The following is a 25489-nucleotide window of genomic DNA, read 5'->3' on the forward strand; positions in this document are numbered from 1 at the left end:
AATAGCACAACTTCTGCTGTGAAGCTCTGAAAGAAAAAAAAAAAAAGGAATTTTTATCTCCCATATAGAATAAGCATCATTCATTTTTTTTTCCCCTGTCTTCTCTTGTGCTGCCTTTCACTGATCAACTGGTGAAACTGGAATGACATAAAGAGCAATATTATTTGCCCACGTACAAAAAGCTGTGAAGTGTTGGCAGGTATACCAATGGAACACTCATTTCCATTAGTATTGACAAGCTTCAATGTATGGTGAAAAGCAACTGGAAAACATCTTCCATTCAATTCCTGCTCTGATAGAAACATCTTCTGTTTCCTTGTTCATATACCACACTATGTTGTGCTTTCCAGTTTTCTCAAGATTTCTTACAAATTATACTTTGAACAAGCCTTGCAACATTTAGGCTGTTAAAGTAAATCATGCAACTTTAATTGGCTTTCAAACTTTAATTTCCACTGAAGGAAATTAAAAATAGATACAAACATCCAAAATTGATTGCCCAAGTGTTTGCAGTGCTAATAAGGTATTTGCTTTCCATCATTACTTTTACCTGTACCAAAATTTGTAATGATGCCATAAATATGTACATTTCGTCTGGTTAAAAAAATTGTTTGTTTAGAGAGAAAATAGTGAGTTTGCCCACGAGTTTTTTCCAACTCCACACACTTGATGAAATAGTAATATGAGACTGACAAGCTGTCAGAATTAAATAGCTGTTACAGTATTTCAGGAGATAGCACACAAATTTCCTTTGTAAGGAACCTGACCTCCTTTTGAAAGTCAACTCCATCACTTAGTGGTCAGACAGACATTTTGCATTAAACATACAGGAAAGAAAAAAACTGTAATATATCCGATGAAGATTCTTTAAAGAAAAGTGTATTTAAAAGGCCTGGATTTTGTCTTGGGTTGTTTGTTTTTTAGTTGACTTTGAATAAATGTTTCATCACAAAACTCTTCTCTTAGCTTTAACAGCTTTTTTTCCAGATTATCATGTCTCATCTTCTGGACCATACCAAAGAAAAGTTAAGTCTGTGAGACCTCAAAACAACTCCAGTTGTTCCTAAAGATCTCTTGACTATATAGAAATTTAAGAATTTGCCACACTAGTCAAAGTTCTGTTTTACAGGAGAGCAGTATGTCAGTTAGCAGCTGACCTTGGTTTGTTTTTTCATCTCAGCAGAGCAACAGTCATGCTTTTCTGTACACAGTAAGAAGACTTGACAGAGAAAACATATTATCTCTTGAGTTATTTGCATCTCAAGTTTGTGTTCTGCAACTGATGACTATGCCACCAACAAGATATGAGAGCCTTCCATCACAAGAAGTGGAAACAAGCAGAATACAGCAATAGGACAGACTTCTCACACAGACCTGTGTACAGATACTTGTAGTCTTGCAGGGGTTACACAGGCAGGTCATGTGAACAGGCCTAAAGCTGCAGTCACAAGCTTTCCCTATTTCCTGGTCAATAAATTCTCATTCAGGTGCCAATTCTTACAACATAAAGACAATACTAGTGAAAGCATCGGCAATGGCTCTTGTGCCTTAGGAAAAAAAGAAAAAAAAAAAGAAAAAGTTAATTCAGTATATACAAATGCTCCTTCCTCTTCAGGTATTGGCAGAGTGGATCGCATTGCACATTACTGGCATGGGTCCTTTAGATCCCTGGATGTTGAAGATGAGAAGTGTTGGTCATAGCACTTATGGAGGGATTCAAATACTGCTTTTTCAGAACTGAAGTCAAGTTCACACCCATATGAGTGTACAGTTCTCACAAATTTACATAGAATGGTCGACAGGTCAGATTTGCAGATTTTTGAATCCACTGAAGACAGTATCATCAGCAGCAAGCCTTTACAGGCAGCAAGGGAAATACTGTCTCCAGTGGCAAGAGCAGCACAATGCACTGAGCTATCCGCTTTGAGAGACTGCGATGAAATGCGTCGGCCTTCAAAGCAGCCTCATGCCAACAATTGCCTTGCAGTACTGGCAACCTGCATGTCTTACATGAAACAAAAGAAATTAAACTGCTGCTTATCTAAGCAATCTACAGCTATCACTTAATAATGTGTATTGCCAACCTCCTCCACTCCTCAGTTTTATTAATATACTTTCTTTGACAATTCAAACCCAATTTCTTTGCCATCATGAGGATTAGAGGCAGTAAACAGAAAGTTCTTTGTGAAAGAGAGAAAGTGCATGGGAGTATAATCTACATCTCACTGATGCTTCTTTGTATTCCTGTAACATTTAAGCATGTACTGCCTAACTTGAAAGAGGCAGTTTTGAATTGCAATTAAGGCACTGTGCAGAACACTAGTTCAGACAACTAAAGGGCTAGCTGACCTTTAAATGCTATGCCCAGCTTGGCTGGTGATGTAAAAATCTCAGTGGAACATGCATGTCCCTCTAATGTGACTGTGCATACTAATGTGTGACCACTGGAACAAATGAAACGGTTTTCATCCTAATGCAACAACAGAAAGCCTGGTAGTAAATATGCTAGGAAGGAAATTCTTCCTTTGCTCCATACCATTTTCTAGTGTTGGCAGCTGTCTCCTTAGAAGTATTCCTTCTACTGGCAGCTCATAATTTCAATAAATTAATTCTTGAGATTTTGAATACAAGTCTTCAGTAATTTGAACTGTTAACTAATTTGCTTATTTCATCTTCTACATTCAAATTGTTACAACATTCTTTGTCTCCCTCAATTTTGAAAACAGGCTCTTATAAAGAGATACTGGTGACCTACAGGAAGTGGATTACAGGTTTCTAGCAGTAAGAAATTATTTCAATAATGGATCAAGTGGGACCTTTTTACAGGTCAGGTATCCTCAGCAGCTAAACACTATCTCTTCTCAATGCTATTAGATCAACATAATTTCTTTCATTAGTTCCTCAACGTGTGCGTGTCCACACCTGCTTTGTCATTCTACAAAACACACAGAAAAATATTAAATAGTTTCAGTGTCTGAGTAACTATATTAGTAGAACAAACTAACACAAATGGAAGGTTAATTTAAAAGAAAAACTGAACCTATTTACTGCACAAAGAACTCTGAATATGAATTTTTAAACATACCAAAGAATTCATCACTCAAATCCCATTAAAAGTCAGTGTACTTTGGACAGTGACCTTTACAAAACTCTTCTAAAATTCCTAACTATGATGAAATTGATTAAGTGAAATACTATGAGAGAAGGCTGCTTGAAAACATTATCCTTCACTGAAAGAAAAAAAACACACCTACAGAACATCCTCTAAAGACAATATCCTCCTCATTACTTATCTGCCCCTGAAGTAAAGTGCACAGCAGAAGATCTGAGAAATAGTAACTTAGCGTATATAGTTTTCACATATCTTTTCACATATCTTATTCATGAAGAAATGAATAAGGGTATATAGAAGTTGAAGTGAGAGATTTATTCATACACTTTTAATATAAAATATATAACTTAATCCAAATACAGCTCTAAATAAACACAGAGAAATCAGAGAATTAAATATAACACAGACTTTACTCCGTATTTTGCAGTTCCTCCACATTCTTTCACTAGGATGAGGACCAAAGCACTGCAGTGGAAGTAACAAGACTGTTTTTACAAATAAAAAATGGTCGAATCTGGGGATAATCCACAGGAACAATCAGAGACTTACTTAAGTACTAAAAGCGAGAGACTGAAAGGAATTACTCTCACCCCTCAAAGTTTTCAATTAACAGATTGATAATAGCAGATCATCTGAGTTTAGAGGCATTATGCACAAAACAGATTTCTCCCTTTCCTCCTCTTTAGAATGAAATTATCAGCTATTCTCTGTATTTTGCCTGTATATCTAGTAATGAAGATTAATCATTTCTATTTTCACTGCATCTTTAAGCAAGACATTTCCTTTAAACTACTTTTTTTTTCTTCAGCTTTAAAATGCTTAATAGAATGCAGTATTTAAAGTCAATTTAGAGATGCTATCATACATAAATACTAAATATATCCAAAGGAATAACCATAGTAGCAACCTTTCAATCTCCATGGAAACCTTACTTAAAACACAAAATATAAATCCTAAATGAATGGTAATCTCTTAAACCTATATAAGTTCACTCTTGGAAGATGCAGTGCACAAACAGAAAAGATACTGAAGTATAAAGTCTCAATATTCAAAAAAATATAGCAAGAAGCAGAACTGCTGGTACTCCTGATGCATGGAACTTCTCATATAGTCAGCCTCACAGCAGGAATGCTATGCTAATAGTAGCATCTAGAAAACAACACACCATGGCAGCAATGAAAATAACTTGGAAACTGGCACCTTTCTGTGCAGTGTTTTCAAAAGATTAAAAATACACCAAAGTTATCAACAACAAAATCCCATTTTCCAGTGAGATATCTGTGGACTGAGGTGGCAGTGAAGAAAGGATGTCTGCATAACTCCATCCTATTAAAACAATAACATATGAAGAAAACAAAATAAAAAAGCTCAACTGAGGTTGAACTGCAGAATGAGCATGAAGAGAAATCTCTTCAAGCTCATCCCCTACCGGTTGAGAGCTCCAGGCAAAAGCTGAGGCCTTACAAATTTAAGGTCTGCCAGTCAGAGCATTAAAGAAACTATGTAGGAGATTTAATGTGGTATCTGAATTTATTATTTCTTTCCTCCAACCAAGCGTTACAGTATACAAAGTAGTAATTTCCTAGGGCTAAAAAATACTCTGGATGAAACACCACGTTAGCCTGTCTGACAAACTTGCATATTTTAAGACATTGCCAGAACTCAAAGCAAAAAAATAAATGTCTGCTTCCTTGATAGTCTCTGTGCACCTTGAGACTCTGTACACCTTGTAGAAACTGGTAGAAGTTGAAGCTCATGCATATGGTGAAAACGAAGAAGTTAAGCAAAGACTAGGGCAACACAGACCGCTTTCTGGCTACTGAACTTCATGATGGGACAGAAAAAGCACTGAGAAATCATACGTGCATGAACTTCAGATGATCATTACTTGGATATATAGAGCTAGGAAGGCCCATATGCTCCACAGGCAGAAGAAAAATCTTGATAAAAGAAATCTCCTAAACATTTGTCCTGGAAGGAAAACTAAGGCCATCTAATCTAACATCCTGTTAATTCATAGCAGATGGATAATACTGGTCTCAGCATAAAAAAGAGGAGAAAGGTTTAAATATGCAAAATTCCACTGGTTATCTTTTACAAAAGATCAGCGAATATCCTGAGTTTCTGAAGCAATCACCAAATGGTTTAGTTTGGAAGAAAACTTTAAGATCATGTAGCTCCAACTAGACCAGGCTGCGCCCCATCCAGCCCGGCCTTGAATGCTTCCAGGGAGAGGGCATCCACAGCATCGCTGGGCAACCACCCTCACAATAAAGAATTTCTTCCTGACATCTAGTCTCAATCTCCCTTCTTCCAGTGTAAAACCATTTTCCCTTGTCCTGTCATTGCATGCATAAAAAGTCCCGCCCCAGCTTTCCTGTGAGCCCCCTTCAGATACTGGAAGGCCGCTATCAGATCCCCTCAGAGCATTCTCTTCTCCAGGCAGAACAGGCCCAGTTCTCTCAGACTGTCCTCGTAGGGGAAATGTTCCAGCCCTCTGATCTTCTTCAGGGCCCTCCTCTGGACCTGCTCCAGCAGCTCCCTGCCTCCAGAACTGGATGCAGCACTCCAAGCAGGGTATCACCAAGGCCAGAGTAGAGGGCAGAATCACTTCCCTCGACCTGCTAGTCATGCTCCTCTTGATGCAACCCAGGATACTATTGGCCTTCTGGGCTGCAAGTGCACACTGCCTGCACATGTTGAGTATTTCATCAACCAACACTCCCAAATCCTTCTCCTTGTATTTGTGCTTGGGACTGCCCCGACCCACATGCAGGACCTTGCACTTGTTATATACAAACCAGCCTTTTTGCTTCCTGTTATTCTTATGCTAACCATGTAACAAATGCATTACTATTTCTGTAAGTAATATATTTTCAATTCATTGTTGATTAATTTTAAGCCAATTAGTTAATTCAATTACCAGTGCAATGACAAGAATTTAAATAATTACTATACTCATCTAGTGTTCATATTTCAATTTTGACACATCTCACATTGATTGAAGAATGGCATATCCAGCTGAGAATCCAAAGCTAATTTAGACAGGGAAAAATAAATAATACTAATAAAAAAATAAAACTCAATCAGAGGATTAAGATCTGACTGGCTCCAAATTAAGTGATCTGAAAGGTGACGTGCTCTACTCCTTTTTGGCTCAAAATTAAAAAGCATAAGGTAGCATGGTAGAAAAGCTTACCAGAACAGATGCAAAAATACCCAGTACATAGAAAAAAGCTACATGGAATATGAGAGATGCAATGGGAATGGGTGAAACTTGTATATTCAAGGATCTCACGCTACAGAGGACAAGAAACAATTTGTTCACTTGCTAGTGAGCACATAACAAAACGGCACTTCCAGTGACCAAATCAATCTTTCTCAATTTTTATGCCGAAAACATCATGCTGTAGTGACAGTCATACATCAGTGGAAAGAGAATACTGAACTTTAAAGAAACAGATTTATGCTCTTATGGTTGGAAATTGAGTTAGTATGAACACCAAAGGGTACTCTATGTTCATCTGAAAACAGAGGAGACAAAAATAACTTTCCAATCATTAGCAACACTGGAATGTTTTTGCTGTAAAATAAATTACATCTTATGTATCTCCACATTCACTCAGAAGTGCTTGTTCAATCAACCAGTCAATTGCTTTCAATTTAAGTTGAGGGGAAAAAAAAGTTAACTATTTTAAATATTCAGCTCAATTAATTTTGGAACAACAATGCAAGTTCTTTTTTATTTCGTTCAGCTGCCTACCCCTGAAGTGCATCAGAGCACAGTTTTGTTCATTCTTTAAAACGAGTGTGATGCACAAGAACACAACATCTTTATATGATGAAGCAATCCCATATGAGCACTATTTCAAATTCTCTGTTAAAAGTTATTCTGAAGTGCACTGTACCATAGCATTTCAGGAAAGATAATTCTACCACAAATAATACTAATCTTTATGGAACTTAGAGCCATAAATAATTATCCAGTTAAAATGGCATCACAAACACAGAACTTCAGCTGATCAAAATAGATAGAAAAGAGGATGGAAACAGAGACTGGATGATCTACAGTAGGTCCTGACTATAAAAAAAGTTAGTTTAGACTGCACTAGTAATCCTTACAATTTATTCAGCTTTATTTTAAAAATGAGACTGATACCTGACAAGTGAAATGAACTCCCATTAATTCATAGTATGAAAGATATACATCAAGTAATGCATACATAAGACTGATAGTACAGGCAAGAGAATATATGCAGGCCCAAATTCTCAGTCCCAAATATTGAAAGTATGTATGACTAGACTGCACAGCAGAACTGCAACATGATTTTCAGAACTGGCAGCATTCATATTAGGGTGAATATCAATTAGGAATCATGCAGTGGAATACTTGGCTGAGATTTCCATTCAGACAGATGAAGTTAAACGTCTGAATCTTAGTAAGACATAAGAATTAAAGTTCTTGTTCTTTAAAGACTCAAACATTCCAAAACAGTTACTGTAGTCAAACAGCTGATTAAAAAATAAAAAAAAATCAAATCTAACAATCAGTATATGTATTTTAAAATGAAGGAAAAACCTTAAGTACACATTCGAACATTCTAAATGAAAAATGAAATTCACTTTGATGCATCCCCACACATTCACTGTATTAACAGTTTCATGAAATTTCAAAAGATTACCTTGTAAAAATACCATCCACAATGCCAATTGTTGACTCCTCTGCAGGAACATAGGAACCAATCTGTGCCATGACTGTAATCAATGCAACTTGCTTTATATAGGAGCTCTTTCCTCCCATGTTGGGTCCAGTTATTATCATGACCCTTTCACCATCTCTCTGGAAACACAGAACAGTGGTTAAATATATTGACTTCACATGAGTTGCAAATAAGGAAGACTGGTGTGTATGCATTTTTTCAGAGAAATACAGGACATTTCCTTGGGATTAAGCATTCTTTATCTGAGCAGCTTCCTTCATTAGAGTTCATCACATTCACATCTCAAGAGATTATAAAGTCTCACATAGATAAATCTTACTATGATCTCCCCAAGCTGGTGAGAGGGAAGTATAGCAATCAACATTCATTACTTCTGAGCAGTGTGGACAGACTGAGGAAAAATTTTCTTCATCTAAGAGCTAAGAAAGTTCTCCAAGAACTTTCTATGCAGTTTTCTTCAGAGAAATGGAGAAAAGCTTTCAGAACAGCCAGTGTCATCCGAATTTGTTTGTGATCTGGATTCCTTTCCAGTTTAGAGTTCTTACTGCCAAAATTGGAAAAAATCTGTGAGAAAAAGATCTGACCTACATGTTAAACCTTTCAACAACCCACATCAAAACAGACAGGCCACTACAAGAAATCCAGGTGCTGATGAATCTAGCAATGCTTGGCTGCAACACAGATGTTGTAATCATACTGTGTCCAATCTCTGAATGATCGGTGTATCTGATCACTGAAATCCTAAGGAAAATGTTATTAGACACAACAGCTCATCTCAGCTGTAACACTTCCTATAGTACTGAAACCCGCTCTAGAAAAAAGCATATGGCTACAGAAAAAAGCATTTGTACTCTGTGCAGGAAAATGCTATAGAAATGAAAACTCATCAATGAACCTATTAAACCTTCTCATGACCTGAATCAAGGCTAGGAAATCAAATTATGTAAGGAATTCAGACAATCAGACTTTTCATTTCTACTGGGACACACAATGAAATCCAACAATTTACAGTTCAATAAAAAGTCAGCATATTCCCTTGCCCCATGGGAAGTGCAAGGAAGAAAGGACAAGCTGTGCATAACAAATATTTGCCACACTACTTATGAAACCTGGAAGTCATCAGGCACTGTGACAATAAGAAAATTACAGTGTTCTCCGCAGAAAAAAGCCTTGTGATCCTTACAGATTTGCTTTTCTTTTGGATCTCCATTCTTGTCAAAAGGGAAGCAAATAACACTATCAGAAGACCAACACTGTTATATCATAAAATAGAGCATGCAGACAAGATATGCAATCAGTTATTATATGTAAAAGTTGTTTACCTTTTCTTAAAAACAAACAACAACAACAAAAATGTGTTCAAAAATAACTTGCAATGAAGTTAAAACACAAAAAATACCATTATTAATAAAGGATGGATGTAATAAAATGCATATGACTATATGGAAACATAATTCATAACATTTTAGTCTGGAAGATATAGTTCCAATAGTGTTGCTAAAACTTCATCGGGGGCATGACTTGGCTCAACACAAAAACTTACAGATACTGAAAAACAGAATGAGTTAAACTGCTAAAATCCACAAGTTTCTTGCTCATGTTTGGTGTTCCACCAGGGTCCCTCCAATCATGTTCTGAGATTGGTGGTCTGCCTGCAAGGCCAGCTTTCAGAAAAAATACATATGCTGGAGCATCAGCTCAGGGAACACATCCACCCTTACAATGGCATGCAACCCTAAGCCAGTATCTTACTGTAATTTATGGTAGAGATAATGGATGTTTATTTCAAGGCAGAGCAAAGAAAGCTTTCCTAAAGTTAGGTTTCTGACAGCACTTCAGCTGAACCCATGATAGGAGGCACGTTTTCCTACTGATTCAGACAAATCCATTAAAACTAGAGACATTTTAATGAACTGATTCCCACCCACCTCTCATAAAAAAGAGAGAATTCAACAGTAAGAGGGAAGATGATTCTACCATGATTCTTGGCTTTGTAATACGCAGTATTTGGAAAGCCAACATAAGAAGGAGAATAAAGAGAAAAAGTAAACTATGATTACTGAATGAAATGTTGATTAATTTCTAAGTGCCATCTGTCACTATTTCAGAGCTCACAAACAATTCTGGGAATGTTCTATGAAGTATTGTGCAGTATCTGTATCACTGTTCCGTACTTCCAAATATTTCCGGAGAAATGAATGTAAGTTTGAGCAATGCTTACACCACGGCAATGACTCTACTCTGACATCTGCTACCTTTTCTACTTTTAATGTACGAAAAGGCAGATATGTATTCAGAGGTAAGTCACAATCATATTTTTATATTCATTAGGAAAAGAAATGTACTATGTAAAAAAAGATATAGACAAATATTTAAAAAAAATAAAGGAAAAAAAGTTTTTCAGAAAAGAAGAAAAAGAACCATGTAGGTTGCTCCAAAAGTAATGCTTTCTATTTATTTCCATGGAAACTACAACAGGTACGAAGAGCACAGTAACGTTATTTGATAGAGCACATTCTCAGCCACAAAACACAGTTTTTCAACACAGTTGCTACCCTTTGCTATTATTTTTCTGCCAGCACTGAACAAGAGTCTGCATGCCAAGCTCGTAACTTCTACATGGTCTGAAGATGGCTTTTCTTTCACATTACTGCTGCAACTGATGAAACACATCACCCATTGTGATCACATCCACTGGCTTGTCTCTGTAAAAGTTCAGCAAGAACCAATGATTGTCAGCGGGTGCCATCTTTTCTGCAACGAGGAATTTAATTCCACACCCTTGCTTCATCCACACCTCCACGTCAGATACTGCTCTGTCACAGTGCCTCTCTGCTGCTATCTGTCACACAGCAACAACACATAACAGGATATGTGCAGGAAAGTTCAACCTCTACTGCTGCACCACCAATATCTGCCTCTGACTTCATGGCCCAATGTCACAAATTTGGCATTACTTTCAGAGCATCCCTCATAAAACATGCTCATCAGAAACATATTTTTATATGAAATAAAACAAGGTTATGTTTTCAAACAAAGGTAACTTTTTATACCAAATGTAGCTAATCTACATTATATGGTGTAAGTAATATTGCATGAAGGAGCCCTCTTTGATCTACTGACAGCAATATCAAAAAAGCAGTGATCTTCTCATTTCTCAGCATCATGTTACTTAATTCTCTGTTGCATACAGTCAGTCAGTAGGACTAATGAGTAACACACAATCTGCAGCTACACACTGGGGATCTTTATATATGTTATTATTAATGGCTTCTTAAAATTACTATGCAATATACAGAGTGTATACAATACTACAGATTTAATAGTCAGAACTCCAAATTTGCATGATCAAATTAAGAAATACTGTATGAATTCTGTATTTGCAGAGAGAAAGAAAATGCATAGCACCTTAAAAAAAAATCTGAGCTATGTTAAAAATAATTTGGAAAACTGACCCTGTAAATGTGACACGTGAATTTAAATGGTCAATAATTTTATACATTACATTCCTTTGGAAAAACAACAGTTAAGAACAAACAAATTTGAGATAAAATTCCTACAAAAATGCACCTTCCCTTTAATGGCACTGGTAATAATCCTGTAATTATTTACTTACATTTCAAAAGTAAGCATTCAAAACTTTCATTTTCCTAATTTTCAGATCATCTTTTTTCCTCTCTTTTATTATTTTTGTTCCATTAAGCCCAAACAGGGTTGCTAAGACAGACTCTGACTGCACGGTAACTGCAAAAGGACACAGCTGATGTGGCTGCGTGTGGCAGCATCTCTCTGACATGAAAGCATGCAGCCAGGTCTAAGATTAAATTATTTATTTTAACTTCCTGGCCAGGAAACAAATCACAGATTCCTTCCCCTGAGTGATTTAAGCTCAAAGGGTATCTCAGTACTTACTGATAGGTTAGTGGTGTTTGGAACATATTGATCCTGTTCTCCCAGTAATACATCAATCACAGGGTGCCTGCCATTTTTTATAATTATTTCTTGCTGATTATCTTTCACAACTGGTCTGAAAAAAAGAAGACATGTTACCTTCAGCATGCACTGTAATTGATTACTTAGAACTTCTGTAACTAAACCCTGATGGGGGACGGTAATCTACAATGCAGATTTTCCTGAAAATACACAAATGATACATAGAAAAAGAATTCATGCTAGCAAATATTTCTAAAGATTGGCTTCATTTGGTTTGAAAAGTATCAGCTGATTAGGTTGCGATATTTTAAAGTATTTACATATTTTTTCATTACCTAGAAAACAGATTCTGAAGAACCATTATGAACTAAAAACTGAACAAGCAATAGCAAAGCACCCTAACTGAGGACAGTAGACATCTGACCTCTCAGTGCTGCAGCACCTCCTGCGAATTTTCACCATTTATGGATACATTTGATGTTCTCAGGATAATCCTGGACATCAACTCATGCAGCCTGCTATGGGAGCAAGCCTTGGCTGGAACAGAATTAGCAAAGAAATTTGTTCAACTATGTTTTTGTGACTGACCACACACGGACCATAAAAATCAAAGACAACAGTAGGACAGAGTTGTAGTTCTATAAACACAAGCTGCACTCACATTTGACAGCAACTTCCAAACAGGTTTAAGAGTTGCCACAATTACTGTCTACAAAAAGAACATACTAAGCTGAAACTCTGAAACGAGAGTCTCTTTTTAGAAATAAATCCACAAACCAGGCTGATGGTAGCTGTATCTTCTCTCAAAATCGTTTAAGGAAAAGTATTGTTTCAAATGGCTCCACTTAGCTACAAATTAGACTATATCCAAGGACATTACTAATACAGCATCCATAATTCTGCATTACATACCAGTCTGAAAATTTCCACCTCAAAAAGCTGTGTGATCTTCACACAAAAAATGCAAATCAGCATAGTTGCTAAAATATTACTATGATTTATTTTTTTGGGTTTTTTTTGCAACCTAGTTCTCTTTTTTCATCATAAGTGAAGATCAACATTCAGTGGAGAGGTAAATACAACTTAATGCCTCTCCAACATTTTCCTTCATAAGCACTCTGTGAAAAGAGCAATAACTTAGGAAAGTGGCAATTGCTGAGAAGAGAATACTCAAATAAAACCACAGAACTAATGCTAAATGATCCATATGGTATTTTAAAATTCTGCCCTCATCTTTGGAAATCATAACTTTTTTTTTTCTTTAACTATTTAGATCTCCTTCCACATGACTGTGAGACAGGATCTAGTTTCAGCATGCTGTGGTCCTTGCTGCCTGTTCTGGTTCCGAACAGTGGGGTTTGAAGAAGCAGAGCCTCATTCTAAAGGTTTCTCCTATGTCTCCACAATGAGACAAGCATATGTCATGCAGTGGGAAAAACCTGAATTGCTTTGGAATGCACTACACATGGTTAAGTCATGGAAAAAAAAAATCACCATCTGCAGAGTAGACAGCACAAACATTACGTGATGATGTCTAGGCTACCTACACTACCGTCTTCACACACGTAACTTTGCTGCCTGAGAGCCCTGACTTAGTTTATCTTCCATGTAAAGGAAGAGCCTCCCATCACAGGTTTCCCACAATGCCCTTGGGAAACTGTAAGAGGTGCTTACCTCTTTCCAACAGCTGTGGAACATCTGGTAGGATGATTATAAAACTATCCTTACTCAGACAAAAAAGCCTCCTCTGAAATGTTTGAATTAGTTAACATGAAAATCCCCTTCAAAATTATTGACATCTTCCCTGTGGCTGAAGTTGAACTGAGAAGACTCCTCCCTGCCAGTTTACAAGCTGTAAGCCTCTCTTTAACATCCAGTGAATTATTTAAACTCTGTACAGTGAATTAATAAGATTTCTGCTTGTTTTCACATCTGAGTATACAAAATAAGGGCGCAATTTGATAGAATTTGATTTTGATAGAAGCACACAAGATCCCAAGAGTCCACAGGAGATCAATATTATCTGTAATGCTGCATAAAAGCAGAAGCATATGTAAATCGATTTCCCTTCATCCTCATACATTCAATACACAATTTGTTGTATTTCCACAAGTCTAAAGCTTCACTAATTCAGATGGCTGATGTCCATAAGTAACCGGTCATTTGTGCACAGCCTCACAATGAAAACATTTACTGGAGACGAGGGACTAGAAATCAACTCTTTAGAGAGCTGTCTGAAATAAACCTAAGAAATAGTAACTAGCAGCCTGTAGGACAGCACTAACAAGTGCGTGTCTGTGGGGATGGAGACCTCTTAGTATGGAAATGGGCACCCTAGAGAGTGACTGTCTTTATGTGAAGGCAAGATAGGGCTTCTGATGATAAAGGAACACATAAGGTACAAGGTGGACGTGCTCATGAAAAAGCTTTGAACCAGTCTCTAGGGAAGCAAAGGGCTCATATCTCCTCAGCACACAGAGCAAGAAGGACAGCCTTGGTACCAGTAGAGACCCAGGCTGCACTGCCTGGTGTGCATGAGCAGGTCTTTGTCAGAGGGATGTGAGCAGCTCATCTTAGCTAAACACCCTAGGATCCTTGGTGAGACACTACCACTGCTGTAGCAGGTGGGACCTATCTTCACTTGAAATACATCCATGAAACAAGCTTCATACACCATAGAGTCTTTAATACTAGAAAGATAAAAATAAAAATTTCCAGGTGAAGTTCAATGTATATAATGTATCTTTAAGATATTGTCTTCCAGACTCATGTAGAACAAGAGACAGACAAACAGAAGTCAACAAATATGAACAGCAATGTTTAAGGATTTGGAACACAGCTAGAAGCATGTGCAAAATCAAATTAAGATGAAACGATTGTAAACAGTTTTAATTATACATACTGTGCTACATATACTCAACTCAAATTTACTTTAAAAATTCAAATTCCATATAAAATCCTAAATAAAAATTAAAAATTGATTACCTGCAGTAGTCTCCCTGTTTAGCCACCTGTGCCAATGAGAACAGACAGTCGATAGTTGCTAGGTGACCAATCGCTTTAGATACGGGGTGATAGTGCTCACTAAAATGGCTATACCAAAACAGGGAAAAATAGCAGGAGGAAATAAGAAGAAAAAATTAATTCCATACAAATACAGATGTATTTTCAAAATATACCCCACCCAAGTTTTTCAAAGGGCTCCCGTGGTCTTTAAATTACTTGAATTCAAAGCTCCCAGCAGTGTATTAAGTTACAATTTGATGACACAATCTTAATCAAGATGAACTTCATGATCCTATTGTAACAGTGAATTATTTTAAAGTGCAACACTGCAGACAAAATGAAATTCACTACATAGCATGTATAGGGTCTGCAGTTGATCCCTGCTGCCTAAATGAAGTCTGTAAAAATGCCTGTTTATCACAGTGGTATCTGTATCAATTCACTTCAATCATAAGTAAAAAATATATATTATAAAAGTGCCTGATCACAGGAACTGCCTGCAATTTCAACAGAAATTGTTATTTACAACAGAAAATTTGGGAGTTAGTTTTCCATTTATGGTACTGTTTCCCTCAGTGCAATGATGAAATTACCAGGAGAAAATAGTTTTCAATTGACTTCATTCTCTTACTACTTATGAATTTCTTTTCTCATCTGCCAAGCTCAAGGAAACAATATGGAATATAAAGCTAGAAAGGAAACAAAATCTGAGGGTGAGAGAGTAGACTGTTGCATGCTACTACCAGCTCTGAAAACAGCAAAGAAAACATAAGAAGCAACAGACCTAACATAGAGAGATTAACATATGTCAATTCAAATTTACATGGCTAATTTAGTGGCAATAATTATTTAACAGACTAAATTACAGTATTTAAAATCACAGAATTATAGAACCGTAGAATTGCTCAGGTTGAAAAAGACCTTCAAGATCATCAAGTCCAACCACAACCTAACCATATCACCCTAACTCCAACAGCCCTCCACTAAATCATGTCCCTGAACACCACATCCAGATGGTTTTTAAACACATCCAGGGACGGTGACTTAACCACCTCCTGGGGAGCCTATTCCAGTGCTTAACAACCCTTTCTGTAAAGACGTTTTCCTAATATCCAACCTAAACCCCCTGTAGCACAACTCGATGCCATTTCCCCTCGTCACCAGTGAGAAGAGACCAACCCCGCTCTCACTGCAAGCGCCTTTCATGTATTGGAAGAGAGCAATAAGGTCTCCCCTCAGTCTCCTCTTCCCCAGTGTAAACAGCCCCAGTTCCTTCAGTTGCTCCTCGTAGGGCATATTCTCCAAGCCTTTCAGCAGCCTTGCTCCCCTTCTTTGAACCTGATCCAGCACCTCGGTGTCCTTTCTGGACTGAGGTACCCAAAACAGCTAGAGAAGAGCAAATTGGAATGTGTTTCTCATTTCTAACAAATAAACATAATTGCTGGGTTCCTACCAAGAGGCTGAGACTTGCTCACACTCATGGCATCACATTCAGCATGACCCAGGTACCAATGAAAGGAACGGATAATGATGGCTTTGCTCCTATAGCCCTTACAGAACTGGTGGTAACACAAGAGTCACAAAAGGTGACTTTCAGGCCTCACAACTGTTTTGAAGAGCTCACAGCACAACAACTCATTTTAATACTCACCAAAACAGGAAATTTAGTACATCATTCAGCATCTAATCATCATAGATAATTTCCAGAGTGTTTAATCACTAGTTAAATAGTAATATTCCAAAATATTGCTAATGTCTTTCATAGGGGTGGTCAACCTGTGGTTCTGGAGATGCATTAAGATCACAAATCCAAGAGTTGCTCCTAGTCTTGTGCTGTGTCAAGACTGGCAGCGGGAATCTGCTGACAGTTAATTGGAAACCGTCACAAGGTAAGAAAAATAATTAACACAGGCTGCTGGGGGTGCATCTGCACATTACAACTATGTTAGCACCTGCCAGAGATATCCTGAACAAATTCCTTTCCTTCTCACTAGTTCCAGCCACCTGCTTTGAGCTCCTCCATCCTCAGAAAATGATGCTCCTGCTGAGAAGCCTGTTCATGGAGCTAAATGCTTCAAAATCTGTTCTTTCTTTTGCAGAATCACTGTAACTCCAACTCTGCTCACTGTCTGAGTGCAGAGGTCCCAATGCTGTCAGCAAGGAGTCTCTACACATACAGAGAGGTAAGAGCACCTGGAGAAGGACATTCTTAGATGCATATTCAGGCCAGTCCTATTGTGCAACACGAGGTGGGACCCTTAGGAGAAACCATTCTATCCTATCACATGTGACCCAAAACTGGAGCAGCCAAGTCCACCACATCAGACAGATATGGAACACATATCCACCACAGAAATATTCTGATACTTAAGTATCTGCATCATTAAGTTTGATCGCTCATCTTTACAAGACAAACAGTGGAGTCACTCTTTCTATTCTGTATTTAAATCAGAACACAGTAGAATCAGTGATATACAAAAATGCAATCTTTTTTAAAGAAGATGACTACAAAAGGCCACTCACATATGACATATAACATACACGTAAGTAGAAGAAAAGGAGATTTCAACACAGCTATGTTTACTTTCAGAAATTTAGCATGATGGTAGATCACAGTAGATAAAAAGTCTCTCATGTTGAGACAGCTTCAGAGGGAACTTGCTAACTTTCAGTAGTGGGCACAAAACCACTACTGAAAGTCACGCAGTAATCAGTGCACAAGATTAGGAATAATTTCAGTGGTCTGTAACTTGTGGAAGTGAAAAAATAATTTATAGCCTGACACTTGAAAAATTAATGGTATTCAGAAATTGAGAAATCATTTTTAAACTTCCAATTTGAAAATCTTTCAGCTGAACAGTCAAATAAGTGTCTCTGCAACTCTGATGTGAGATAAACAGATCTTGCACTCCAGTTGTGAAGCATAGAAATACCCCAATTACCTTCTAAGAAACAGATTCACAATCAGTTGCAGAGTTAGTATACAGCTGTGGTGGCTCACACTGACCCAAGAGATCGTCTTAATCTCTTAACTCTGAACATTTCCTGTCCAAAAACTGTGAGAAATACTGCAAAGTACTTTTTCTTTTAGTATGGGTACACTTAACTGTGAAGCCATACAATTTATCAATTCATATTGAAAGAGAATTTGTTTAGCTTATATAATAAATTCTTATTTCTCCTCATTTGCATTGTGCATCACTAATAAAACTATTAGATTCCATTCCACTCATGTACAGTGAGTTGCACTTTAAGATTCTTAGTGTTGTGATAATAACTTTCAAACTTTGAGAGCCACACATACTTAATAATGTATTTTCATCAGAATTTCAAAATGTGGAGATATCACTACTGCTGTCAGTTCTCAATCAGTTTTATGTTCTTGCCTTAAAATACTTTAAGAACAATATTTTGATGATATTTAAAATTTGCTCAGGGTAAAATAACAATCAATTTTTTTTTCTTTTCAATAAAAAGATCTTTCTTTTTCTGTTCTTGTAGTAAAAATAATATAAAATACAATACAATGATAAGGGATATGTTGTAAACTCACTCTAGAAAACGCAGCCACTCAGCACCACAGTCAAGGACTAGTTGCTCCCGAAGCTGATTGAGATGTCTGTAATGTTTTATAATAAAAGGAGAGTGGAAACGGCTGACAGCTTTTGTGCTAGAAGAGAGAAAAAGCCAAACAAGAAGTCAAGGTTACTAAGCAATCAGCTGTAACGTTTACATTCAAAATTAGATAAATTTTCTTGTTCTCTGTGAGCCTTGAAAACGTATGTCATATTAAAAAAAAGAAGGTATTTTAATGCAGTAGTAAACTCTTTTGATGCCAGTGGTCTGTCTGTACTGTGAATAAAGTAATTGGTTTCTGCACCACCGCCCATTCAAAAAGCTTTTAAAAGCTTTTTCACAAAGTAGTACATGTCAGCATCGGGTACGTTTCACAGAATTCTGTTCAGCCATACACTGCACAAATTGATGACTTTCCTGTTACCGATTAAATATACAAAGAACTCCCAAGAAAAAGATCAGCTTAAAAAGGAAGACTATGACAAGCCTGACATCAATGTGTTGAACGCAGAGTTCTGTACGCATACAAGTTTCTGTTTGAGGCACTTGCTATTTATCCATATATTCTAATCAAGAACTCTGTCTGGCATTCTCAGACATTTTTTAATTCTGAGGTTTGGGATTTTTTTTCTTTGTTTTGTTTTTCAAAATCCAGATTAACTGGAATTTGCTCCTCCTTATCTTACTTCTGGCTAATCTGTTTAGTTCAAAGTTGATTCAATTCAATATTGATCTCTTGTATAAGTCAATAAAAACACTTCACAGTTCACTCTGATTATGCCAGTTTCAGGTGATAGAAATCTGGGCTCACACATTATACACTAAGGTATTTGACCTGGTTAAATAATAAAACAAGTGACTGAAAAGGAAAAAAAGCCAGTTATATAGTTCATTCCATCTCTCTACTGGAAAAATTATCCAAAAATGTCTAAGAATGTGATTAGGTAATACTAAATAGCAAGCCAAGCAATGTTTGTGTATATGAGTAAAATGTCTTTTCACATTAAATATAAGTTTATTGAGACATACACACAGATCTATGCATGCTAACCTTTACCTTTCTAAATAGAATAAGAACAGTTATCATTTTGAGAGGCTTATATCTACTAACTACAGGAACAATTCAACAAAAACAACAGTTCAGACACCAGTATATATACATGATGTTAAAAAATAAATATATATATGTATATATATATATATATATATATAAATAGGGATATATCACATTAAAACATTTCAAGAATTTTTAAGAAAAACTTCAAAACTTATTATAGCAGTAAATAAATATACTCATTTGGTTTAGTTGGGTTTCAGTTTAAAAATAAAAAGTACATGGAGCAACAAGAATGTGTTTCAGGTTAAAATTAACACCAAAGTACCACGTTTATTCTTATTTTTCAGAATAGAACAAACTTGAAATATATTTTACATACCTACTAACCATAACCCAGTTAGATGGCACAGATGATATACGGGAATTTTTTACTTCTACCAAAAACTAAAATAAACAGAAATGCAGTATTAGACATCACAGGTTGTTAAGAAGACAACAGAACCATATTTTCTTCTTTTAACAAGAAATCTGCCTACGTCAAAGGAAAACCATGTTTGACCTGAAGGCTGCGTAGACCAGGAGCTAATGTTCCTTTTCCCCAGATGTGAGGGTTATGACATTAATATTTTCTATCAGCAGCTCCCATCCTGAGCTGTTCCAGTGCAGTGACCCCTTGCTGCAGCTTCTCTGCCCTCCTCCAATCACTAACGTGTTCTTTTCACCTCCCACCCACCAAGACAAAACCAGATCAAAGCTATTAAGTGAGTCCTGTTATGTGATCTGACCTAGCTGTGTACCCAATCAGCACACAATTTATTTACACAGCACCTACATTATAATCCACGTGTGCTGAGGATACTCCACATCAGAGAGACTGGCCTTCTGAAGGATCAGTGATTTACACTGAGCATGCTCATCTGTGACATTTCACAAACAAGAACTCAAAATCTCAAATGCCAGCGCTTTATCTGCAGTACATTACTTCAAATTTAGATACACTTGAGGTCAGAAACAGAGGGAATAGGGTAAAGCAGCAGTAATGCTAAGAGGCTCAGAAAAACAAAAATTATATCATGTGTTATTGCAGTATTTTATATGATTCATATTGATTATCTTTACAGCACTGTGCTGAAGTCCTAGATGTTAAAGAATTGAGGCTTTCTCAAATAGAAGAATTTACTTGCAAAATGAATTTCTATCAGAGATTGAATTAACCCAGAATCTGATCACCTTTACAGTAAACCATCAGACTCTCATCTCAGAAAGTTCTTCCATTACAGCTGGAGTGATTTAGATAAAACCTTCCCTCTCTCACCAGAATAGCCAGCAACGACCTCCAAACACAAAGAATAATCCTAAAATGATCACAAATTTCCACAGAGAACATATGATAATAGTTCTTAACTCATTTAAGAATATTAAAATATTTGATACTGTAGAAATTTTTAAAATCCATAATAACGTGAGATAACATGCAAACAAATAGGAGATCTATAAAGATCTGAAAATAAGCCAACTGCTGCTAGTGCTAGCATTGCTGCTGTTGTTCTGATATTAGATTTTTTTGGAAGTTCATTTCAAAATAATTAAATATGACGTGTTCACAAAAGGAAGACAGAAAATAATCTACATTTATGTTTATATTGGATGCCTAACTGAACCCAAGACAGTCTAAGTGAAAACAGGGTTTAATTGCCTGGTTTGTTTGTGTGGCCAGTGAGAAACCACGAAAGAAAATGTGACCTCCTTCAAAACAAAAAAGCATTAGCACTGTTTTTTTCACCATTTAAATCTTAGCTCTATCTTACAGAAATAACGGAAGTATTAAATACATTGAGATCAATGCACTGTTTATGCCACTGTAGGAAGCAAACATTTGCAAAATTTCTCTTTCAACCCTGCCTGAAACAAATAACCACGCTGTCACCATCTAGAGAGCTTTCTGTTCTGTTTAGCATCTCTAACAATTGACAGTAGAGGCATGGAAACAAAAAATAAGATAGATAAAGGTGTGACTCCTTGTGTGTTGGAAAAGGCGTGCATCATCTGGAGATTCATCAGAATACTAATAGACACTTAGCAAGAGTTAATAAACTATGTGCTGACTGAATATCTAATGACATGCTCACAAAAACAGGTATAGGAGCTCACATTAAACAGCAAATAGTTAGAATTCATTTTTCCCCAAGTTGTTTCCTTGCAGTTTCACTCTCCTCCAGAGCAAACGAACCATAAACCTACTTCTGCCCAGGCCAATCACTAAGAAGTTTTGAACACCACTACAGCTGTAGCATGTTACAAAAATGTTAAGAATACACCAGACTGATCTGGGGAAGAAAGACCTAGCTTGAAAGAGACTCTTCCTATTCCCTGCTTCTCTAACTCGATTCTCTTTCCATTAAAGCCTCACCTTTAGTGCCATTCCTCACCTCAGTGATGATCTTCTGCAATGCTTTTTCTGCTGCCTCTTTTGATGTCACCAAAACACTCATCCCAGACATAATTAGGTAACAGCTACCCATAATTTTCTGCTCCTTTCAAGACAGAGTTCTCAGTTCACAATGGCTTACGAGCTATCCACTCCTACAAAGACCTCCTCTATTAAGAATGTACAAGCTGACTTGTGGCTTTTGAAATTGTCTGATTCAGTTACTATCTGGTTACACCTCAGACTGTCCTCTGTCTTTAACCAGGCCTTCTTTTCTCCCTTCTTCCATACAACTGTCATTGTCCATCTTGCAAACCAACCCATACATGAGAAACATTTCTAATCCTGGCTCTTCGCTTCTTCCCGAAATTCTGTTTTTTCTTTGCTTTTTTTCTTTGACTTCAGCATCCACGCTGATGGCCTACCCAACTTGCTATCTGCTCTCCTCAGTGTCACCATAAGAGGAATATTCACCTGAGCTCTTCAGCATGCTCTTCTCCCCACTCTAATTGGCTAATCTCTTTTAACCCCAACTCTCATGCTATTTCCTCACCACATCTCAGCGTTTCTTTCTTTTCCCAGTTTTCTGTGGATTTTTCCCCAAACTTCCTGTTAGTTCCCAGATGATAGTGCTGTACAGCTCTGCCTCGCTGCTCCTTTCAATACCCTTACAAATCTCTCCAGAACTGTTTTCCCTTTATTTTGTGCTGAACTTCTCAGCTCACTGAAGCACGACCTGTCCACGCTGGCACAGCATCTAGCACACAAATGCTCTGTCCACAACCACTGTTTCTAAGAGTGAAAAATAGTGAAGTAACATCTATCACTAATATTAATGTTGTTGTTCTTCTCTTCTGTCTTTCAAATTAGAGTCTTAATCAGTACTTACAAAATTGTTCTACCATTCCCCAAATTAACCTAATGCCATGTCTCTAGGTTCTCTGAGAATATTTCTGCACTTAATAGCCACATAATTAACCTCAAAGTATGCAACTGTTTTTACATATAGGACAAAGCAAAGCATTACAGACCTAAATCCAACTTCACTAATGTATTTTTTGTTCTTTAAATAGCTAAAGTAAATTAAGTTAACAAATACAAAAAAAGTGTCCCCGTCAGAAAACTGTTTTTCAAAGACATACAAAAGCATACGTTAAGATGACCTCATCAAATATCATACAAACTGAAGAGAGTTCCAGCTAAGGCCCAGCCTTCCACTATTTTTCAGTAGTGAACAAAGATACAGTCACAGATCACAGACATTGTATTACCTCTTGACCAGAAACTGTAACATACTCTGCAGAAGGATTCTTAATTTGTTCACGAATTTCCAGAAGATGTAATTGGATTTTAGCCAACACCTCCAGGATCTCTTCCTTTTTATTTCTGATGACAGGGAAATCTGTAAGGTCTTTGAATAGCTGGGTTTTATCTCCAGTCCTATCCATAAGAAGTATAAGAAAAAATAACAGTAAATCCAAAAATGCATTCCCTATTTACCAGCTACGTCTTCATTTTTATTAATTATTCTCATCTGTTTTAACAGTATCTTTATTTCTTTTTAAATTCCATTTGGTCATAGTGCAGCACGTTTATCAGAAACTGTCATACACACTACATAAACAGAGAGGCACTGTGCATACAAACTATCAAATGCTACACAAAGACAGCTCCAGAAAATGTTTTCAGAACTCCTTCCAAATCTAACACATTATGCACATTCTTCTCTTGTTTTATTGATTTGGTTTGGCTTTTTTTTTTTTTCTGTCTCCTCTGAATGTGAATTCTGAAGCTTTCTCCTCATTCTCCCTTGATCCAGCAGTGCAAAAAAAAAGAAAGCACAAGTTGTTCCTTTATTTCTCAGTTTGTGTTTCTGGAATGCAGTTGCTGTTTCACTCTGCAGCATCTTGAGTACAGGCAAAATCTTTATCAATACTAAATGTGGAGTTCTGGATAATTTCTGTACAACTTGTTAACAATTTGTTCATGGATTCAGAATTTGCCAAATTTGGGCATATTTCCATGAAGACTGCAAAGAAAAATCCTTCCCACAAAGCCTTCATCAAAGTACAAGGGCTGCTCTGAAAGCAGGGCCTCCTATTTTATGATGTTGGCCCACAACAACAGAGGCGGATGTTGGTGGTACGGCAGCATGAACTGAACCTTCAGTATCCCATTACGTGTCACTGCTGTGTGACACATGGCAGCAGAGGGGCAGTCTGACAAAATGGTGTCTGACATGGAAGTGCATCTGGAGCAAAGGAGTGTCATTGAATTCCTCCAGGCAGAAAATGTTGCACCAATTGACATTCATAGATGCTTGCTGAACATTTATGGAGACAAACACTGGATGTGAGTACAGTGAGATGATGAATGGTGTTTCAGCAGTGGCGACAGTAACAGCTGTTTACTTCTGTGGATGCAGATTGTTGTGAGTGCAGCATGCAGGCTCACGTTCATTGCTGGTGAAAATGCATAGCTAATGGTGGTGACTGTTGAAAAGTAGCATTTTGCAGCTGAAAATGTGCTCTATCAAATAATGTTCTTGTGTTCCTTGTAGCTGCTGCAGTTTCCATGGAAATAAGTAGGAGGCAGTACTTTCAGAGTGATATATGTGGAATGTAATCAGAAGTTTTTCAGATGAGCTTTCTTCTTTTCACGTTAAAAGATTTACCTGAATATTTTTAATATATGCAAAACAGTGTTCTTTAACAGGCTCAGTATCAGAAAGTGACAGAATTGTTTTGACTGCATTATCTTAGTTCAGAACTGAAACCTGAAAAGAAAGTGCTATTCAAATGTTTAAAACTGTGAAATTGAACAAATTATTACAAATAAGCTTGTCATCAAAAATAAGCAAATAAATATCATAATAGCAGGAAAACAATAGAAAGTAGTGCAATCAGTACAAAGTTAACTGTATTACATATTTGTATTTTAGAGCAAGTACAGAACAGTAACTGTTAGTTACATAATTTCCCTGAAATTTTATATTTGGAGAGTAATTAGGAAATGAGGTAATAATATATGGAAGAGATGAAGAATTCCAGTGTCCTGACCAATTGGATATCCTTTTCTCTGAAAATGAATTCACAGTTTGACCCAGTGACCAGGCAGGTAACTCAAAAGCTGTGTTCAAATTTTGCATTACATGGACATAGCTATTTTACAAGTGACAGTAAAGACACCATTTTAAAATACAATACTAATTTTTAGGAACAATTTTGCGCTAATTAGACTTGTTTCCATGGGAATGTAAGGAAAAAACGATCTCTATAGCCAGCAGCTGATAGCAAAGACTGTCACTGCTACGTAATGCATACCAAAAATGCAGAAGTTGAAAGTTTAAAACAAGACAAAAATCACAAATCCATCCCCAAAAGCTCTTGGAACAGAGTTTTGAAAAACACTACACCATATACTAAAATTAACAAATGATGCACGTGTGTGTCTAAGTGTCTGTGCACATATGTATGTCAATAGTCATCATAATTATTATGAGAGGTTTTTGAGCAATAATAATATGGTCACACAAGTTTGATGTGACCAAAATGAAAATTATTCATCTTGAGTCTTCATCTTGAATAAATGAATGCAAATAAAATCTATACATTCTGTAGTTCTACTTTTACTATTGTATCTTACTTTTTTGTATG

The 25489-nt window shown here is 36.8% G+C and overlaps 1 protein-coding gene across 1 annotated transcript in view; it reads right to left on the minus strand.

Annotated features, from left to right (window-relative positions):
* Positions 1–25489, minus strand: part of MSH3 (mutS homolog 3) — a 118142-nt gene that overhangs the window by 18161 nt on the left and 74492 nt on the right. The window contains exons 15-20 of the mRNA XM_048930962.1: positions 23105–23273; positions 19785–19849; positions 18326–18442; positions 14752–14859; positions 11746–11860; positions 7795–7952 (exon numbers count right to left, since the gene is read on the minus strand). Of these exons, the coding sequence (XP_048786919.1) occupies positions 7795–7952; positions 11746–11860; positions 14752–14859; positions 18326–18442; positions 19785–19849; positions 23105–23273 (732 nt within the window). The remainder of the gene's footprint in view (positions 1–7794; positions 7953–11745; positions 11861–14751; positions 14860–18325; positions 18443–19784; positions 19850–23104; positions 23274–25489) is intronic.

This window comes from Lagopus muta, chromosome Z (genome assembly GCF_023343835.1).
Source record: "Lagopus muta isolate bLagMut1 chromosome Z, bLagMut1 primary, whole genome shotgun sequence".
NCBI classification, from domain to species: Eukaryota; Metazoa; Chordata; class Aves; order Galliformes; family Phasianidae; genus Lagopus; species Lagopus muta.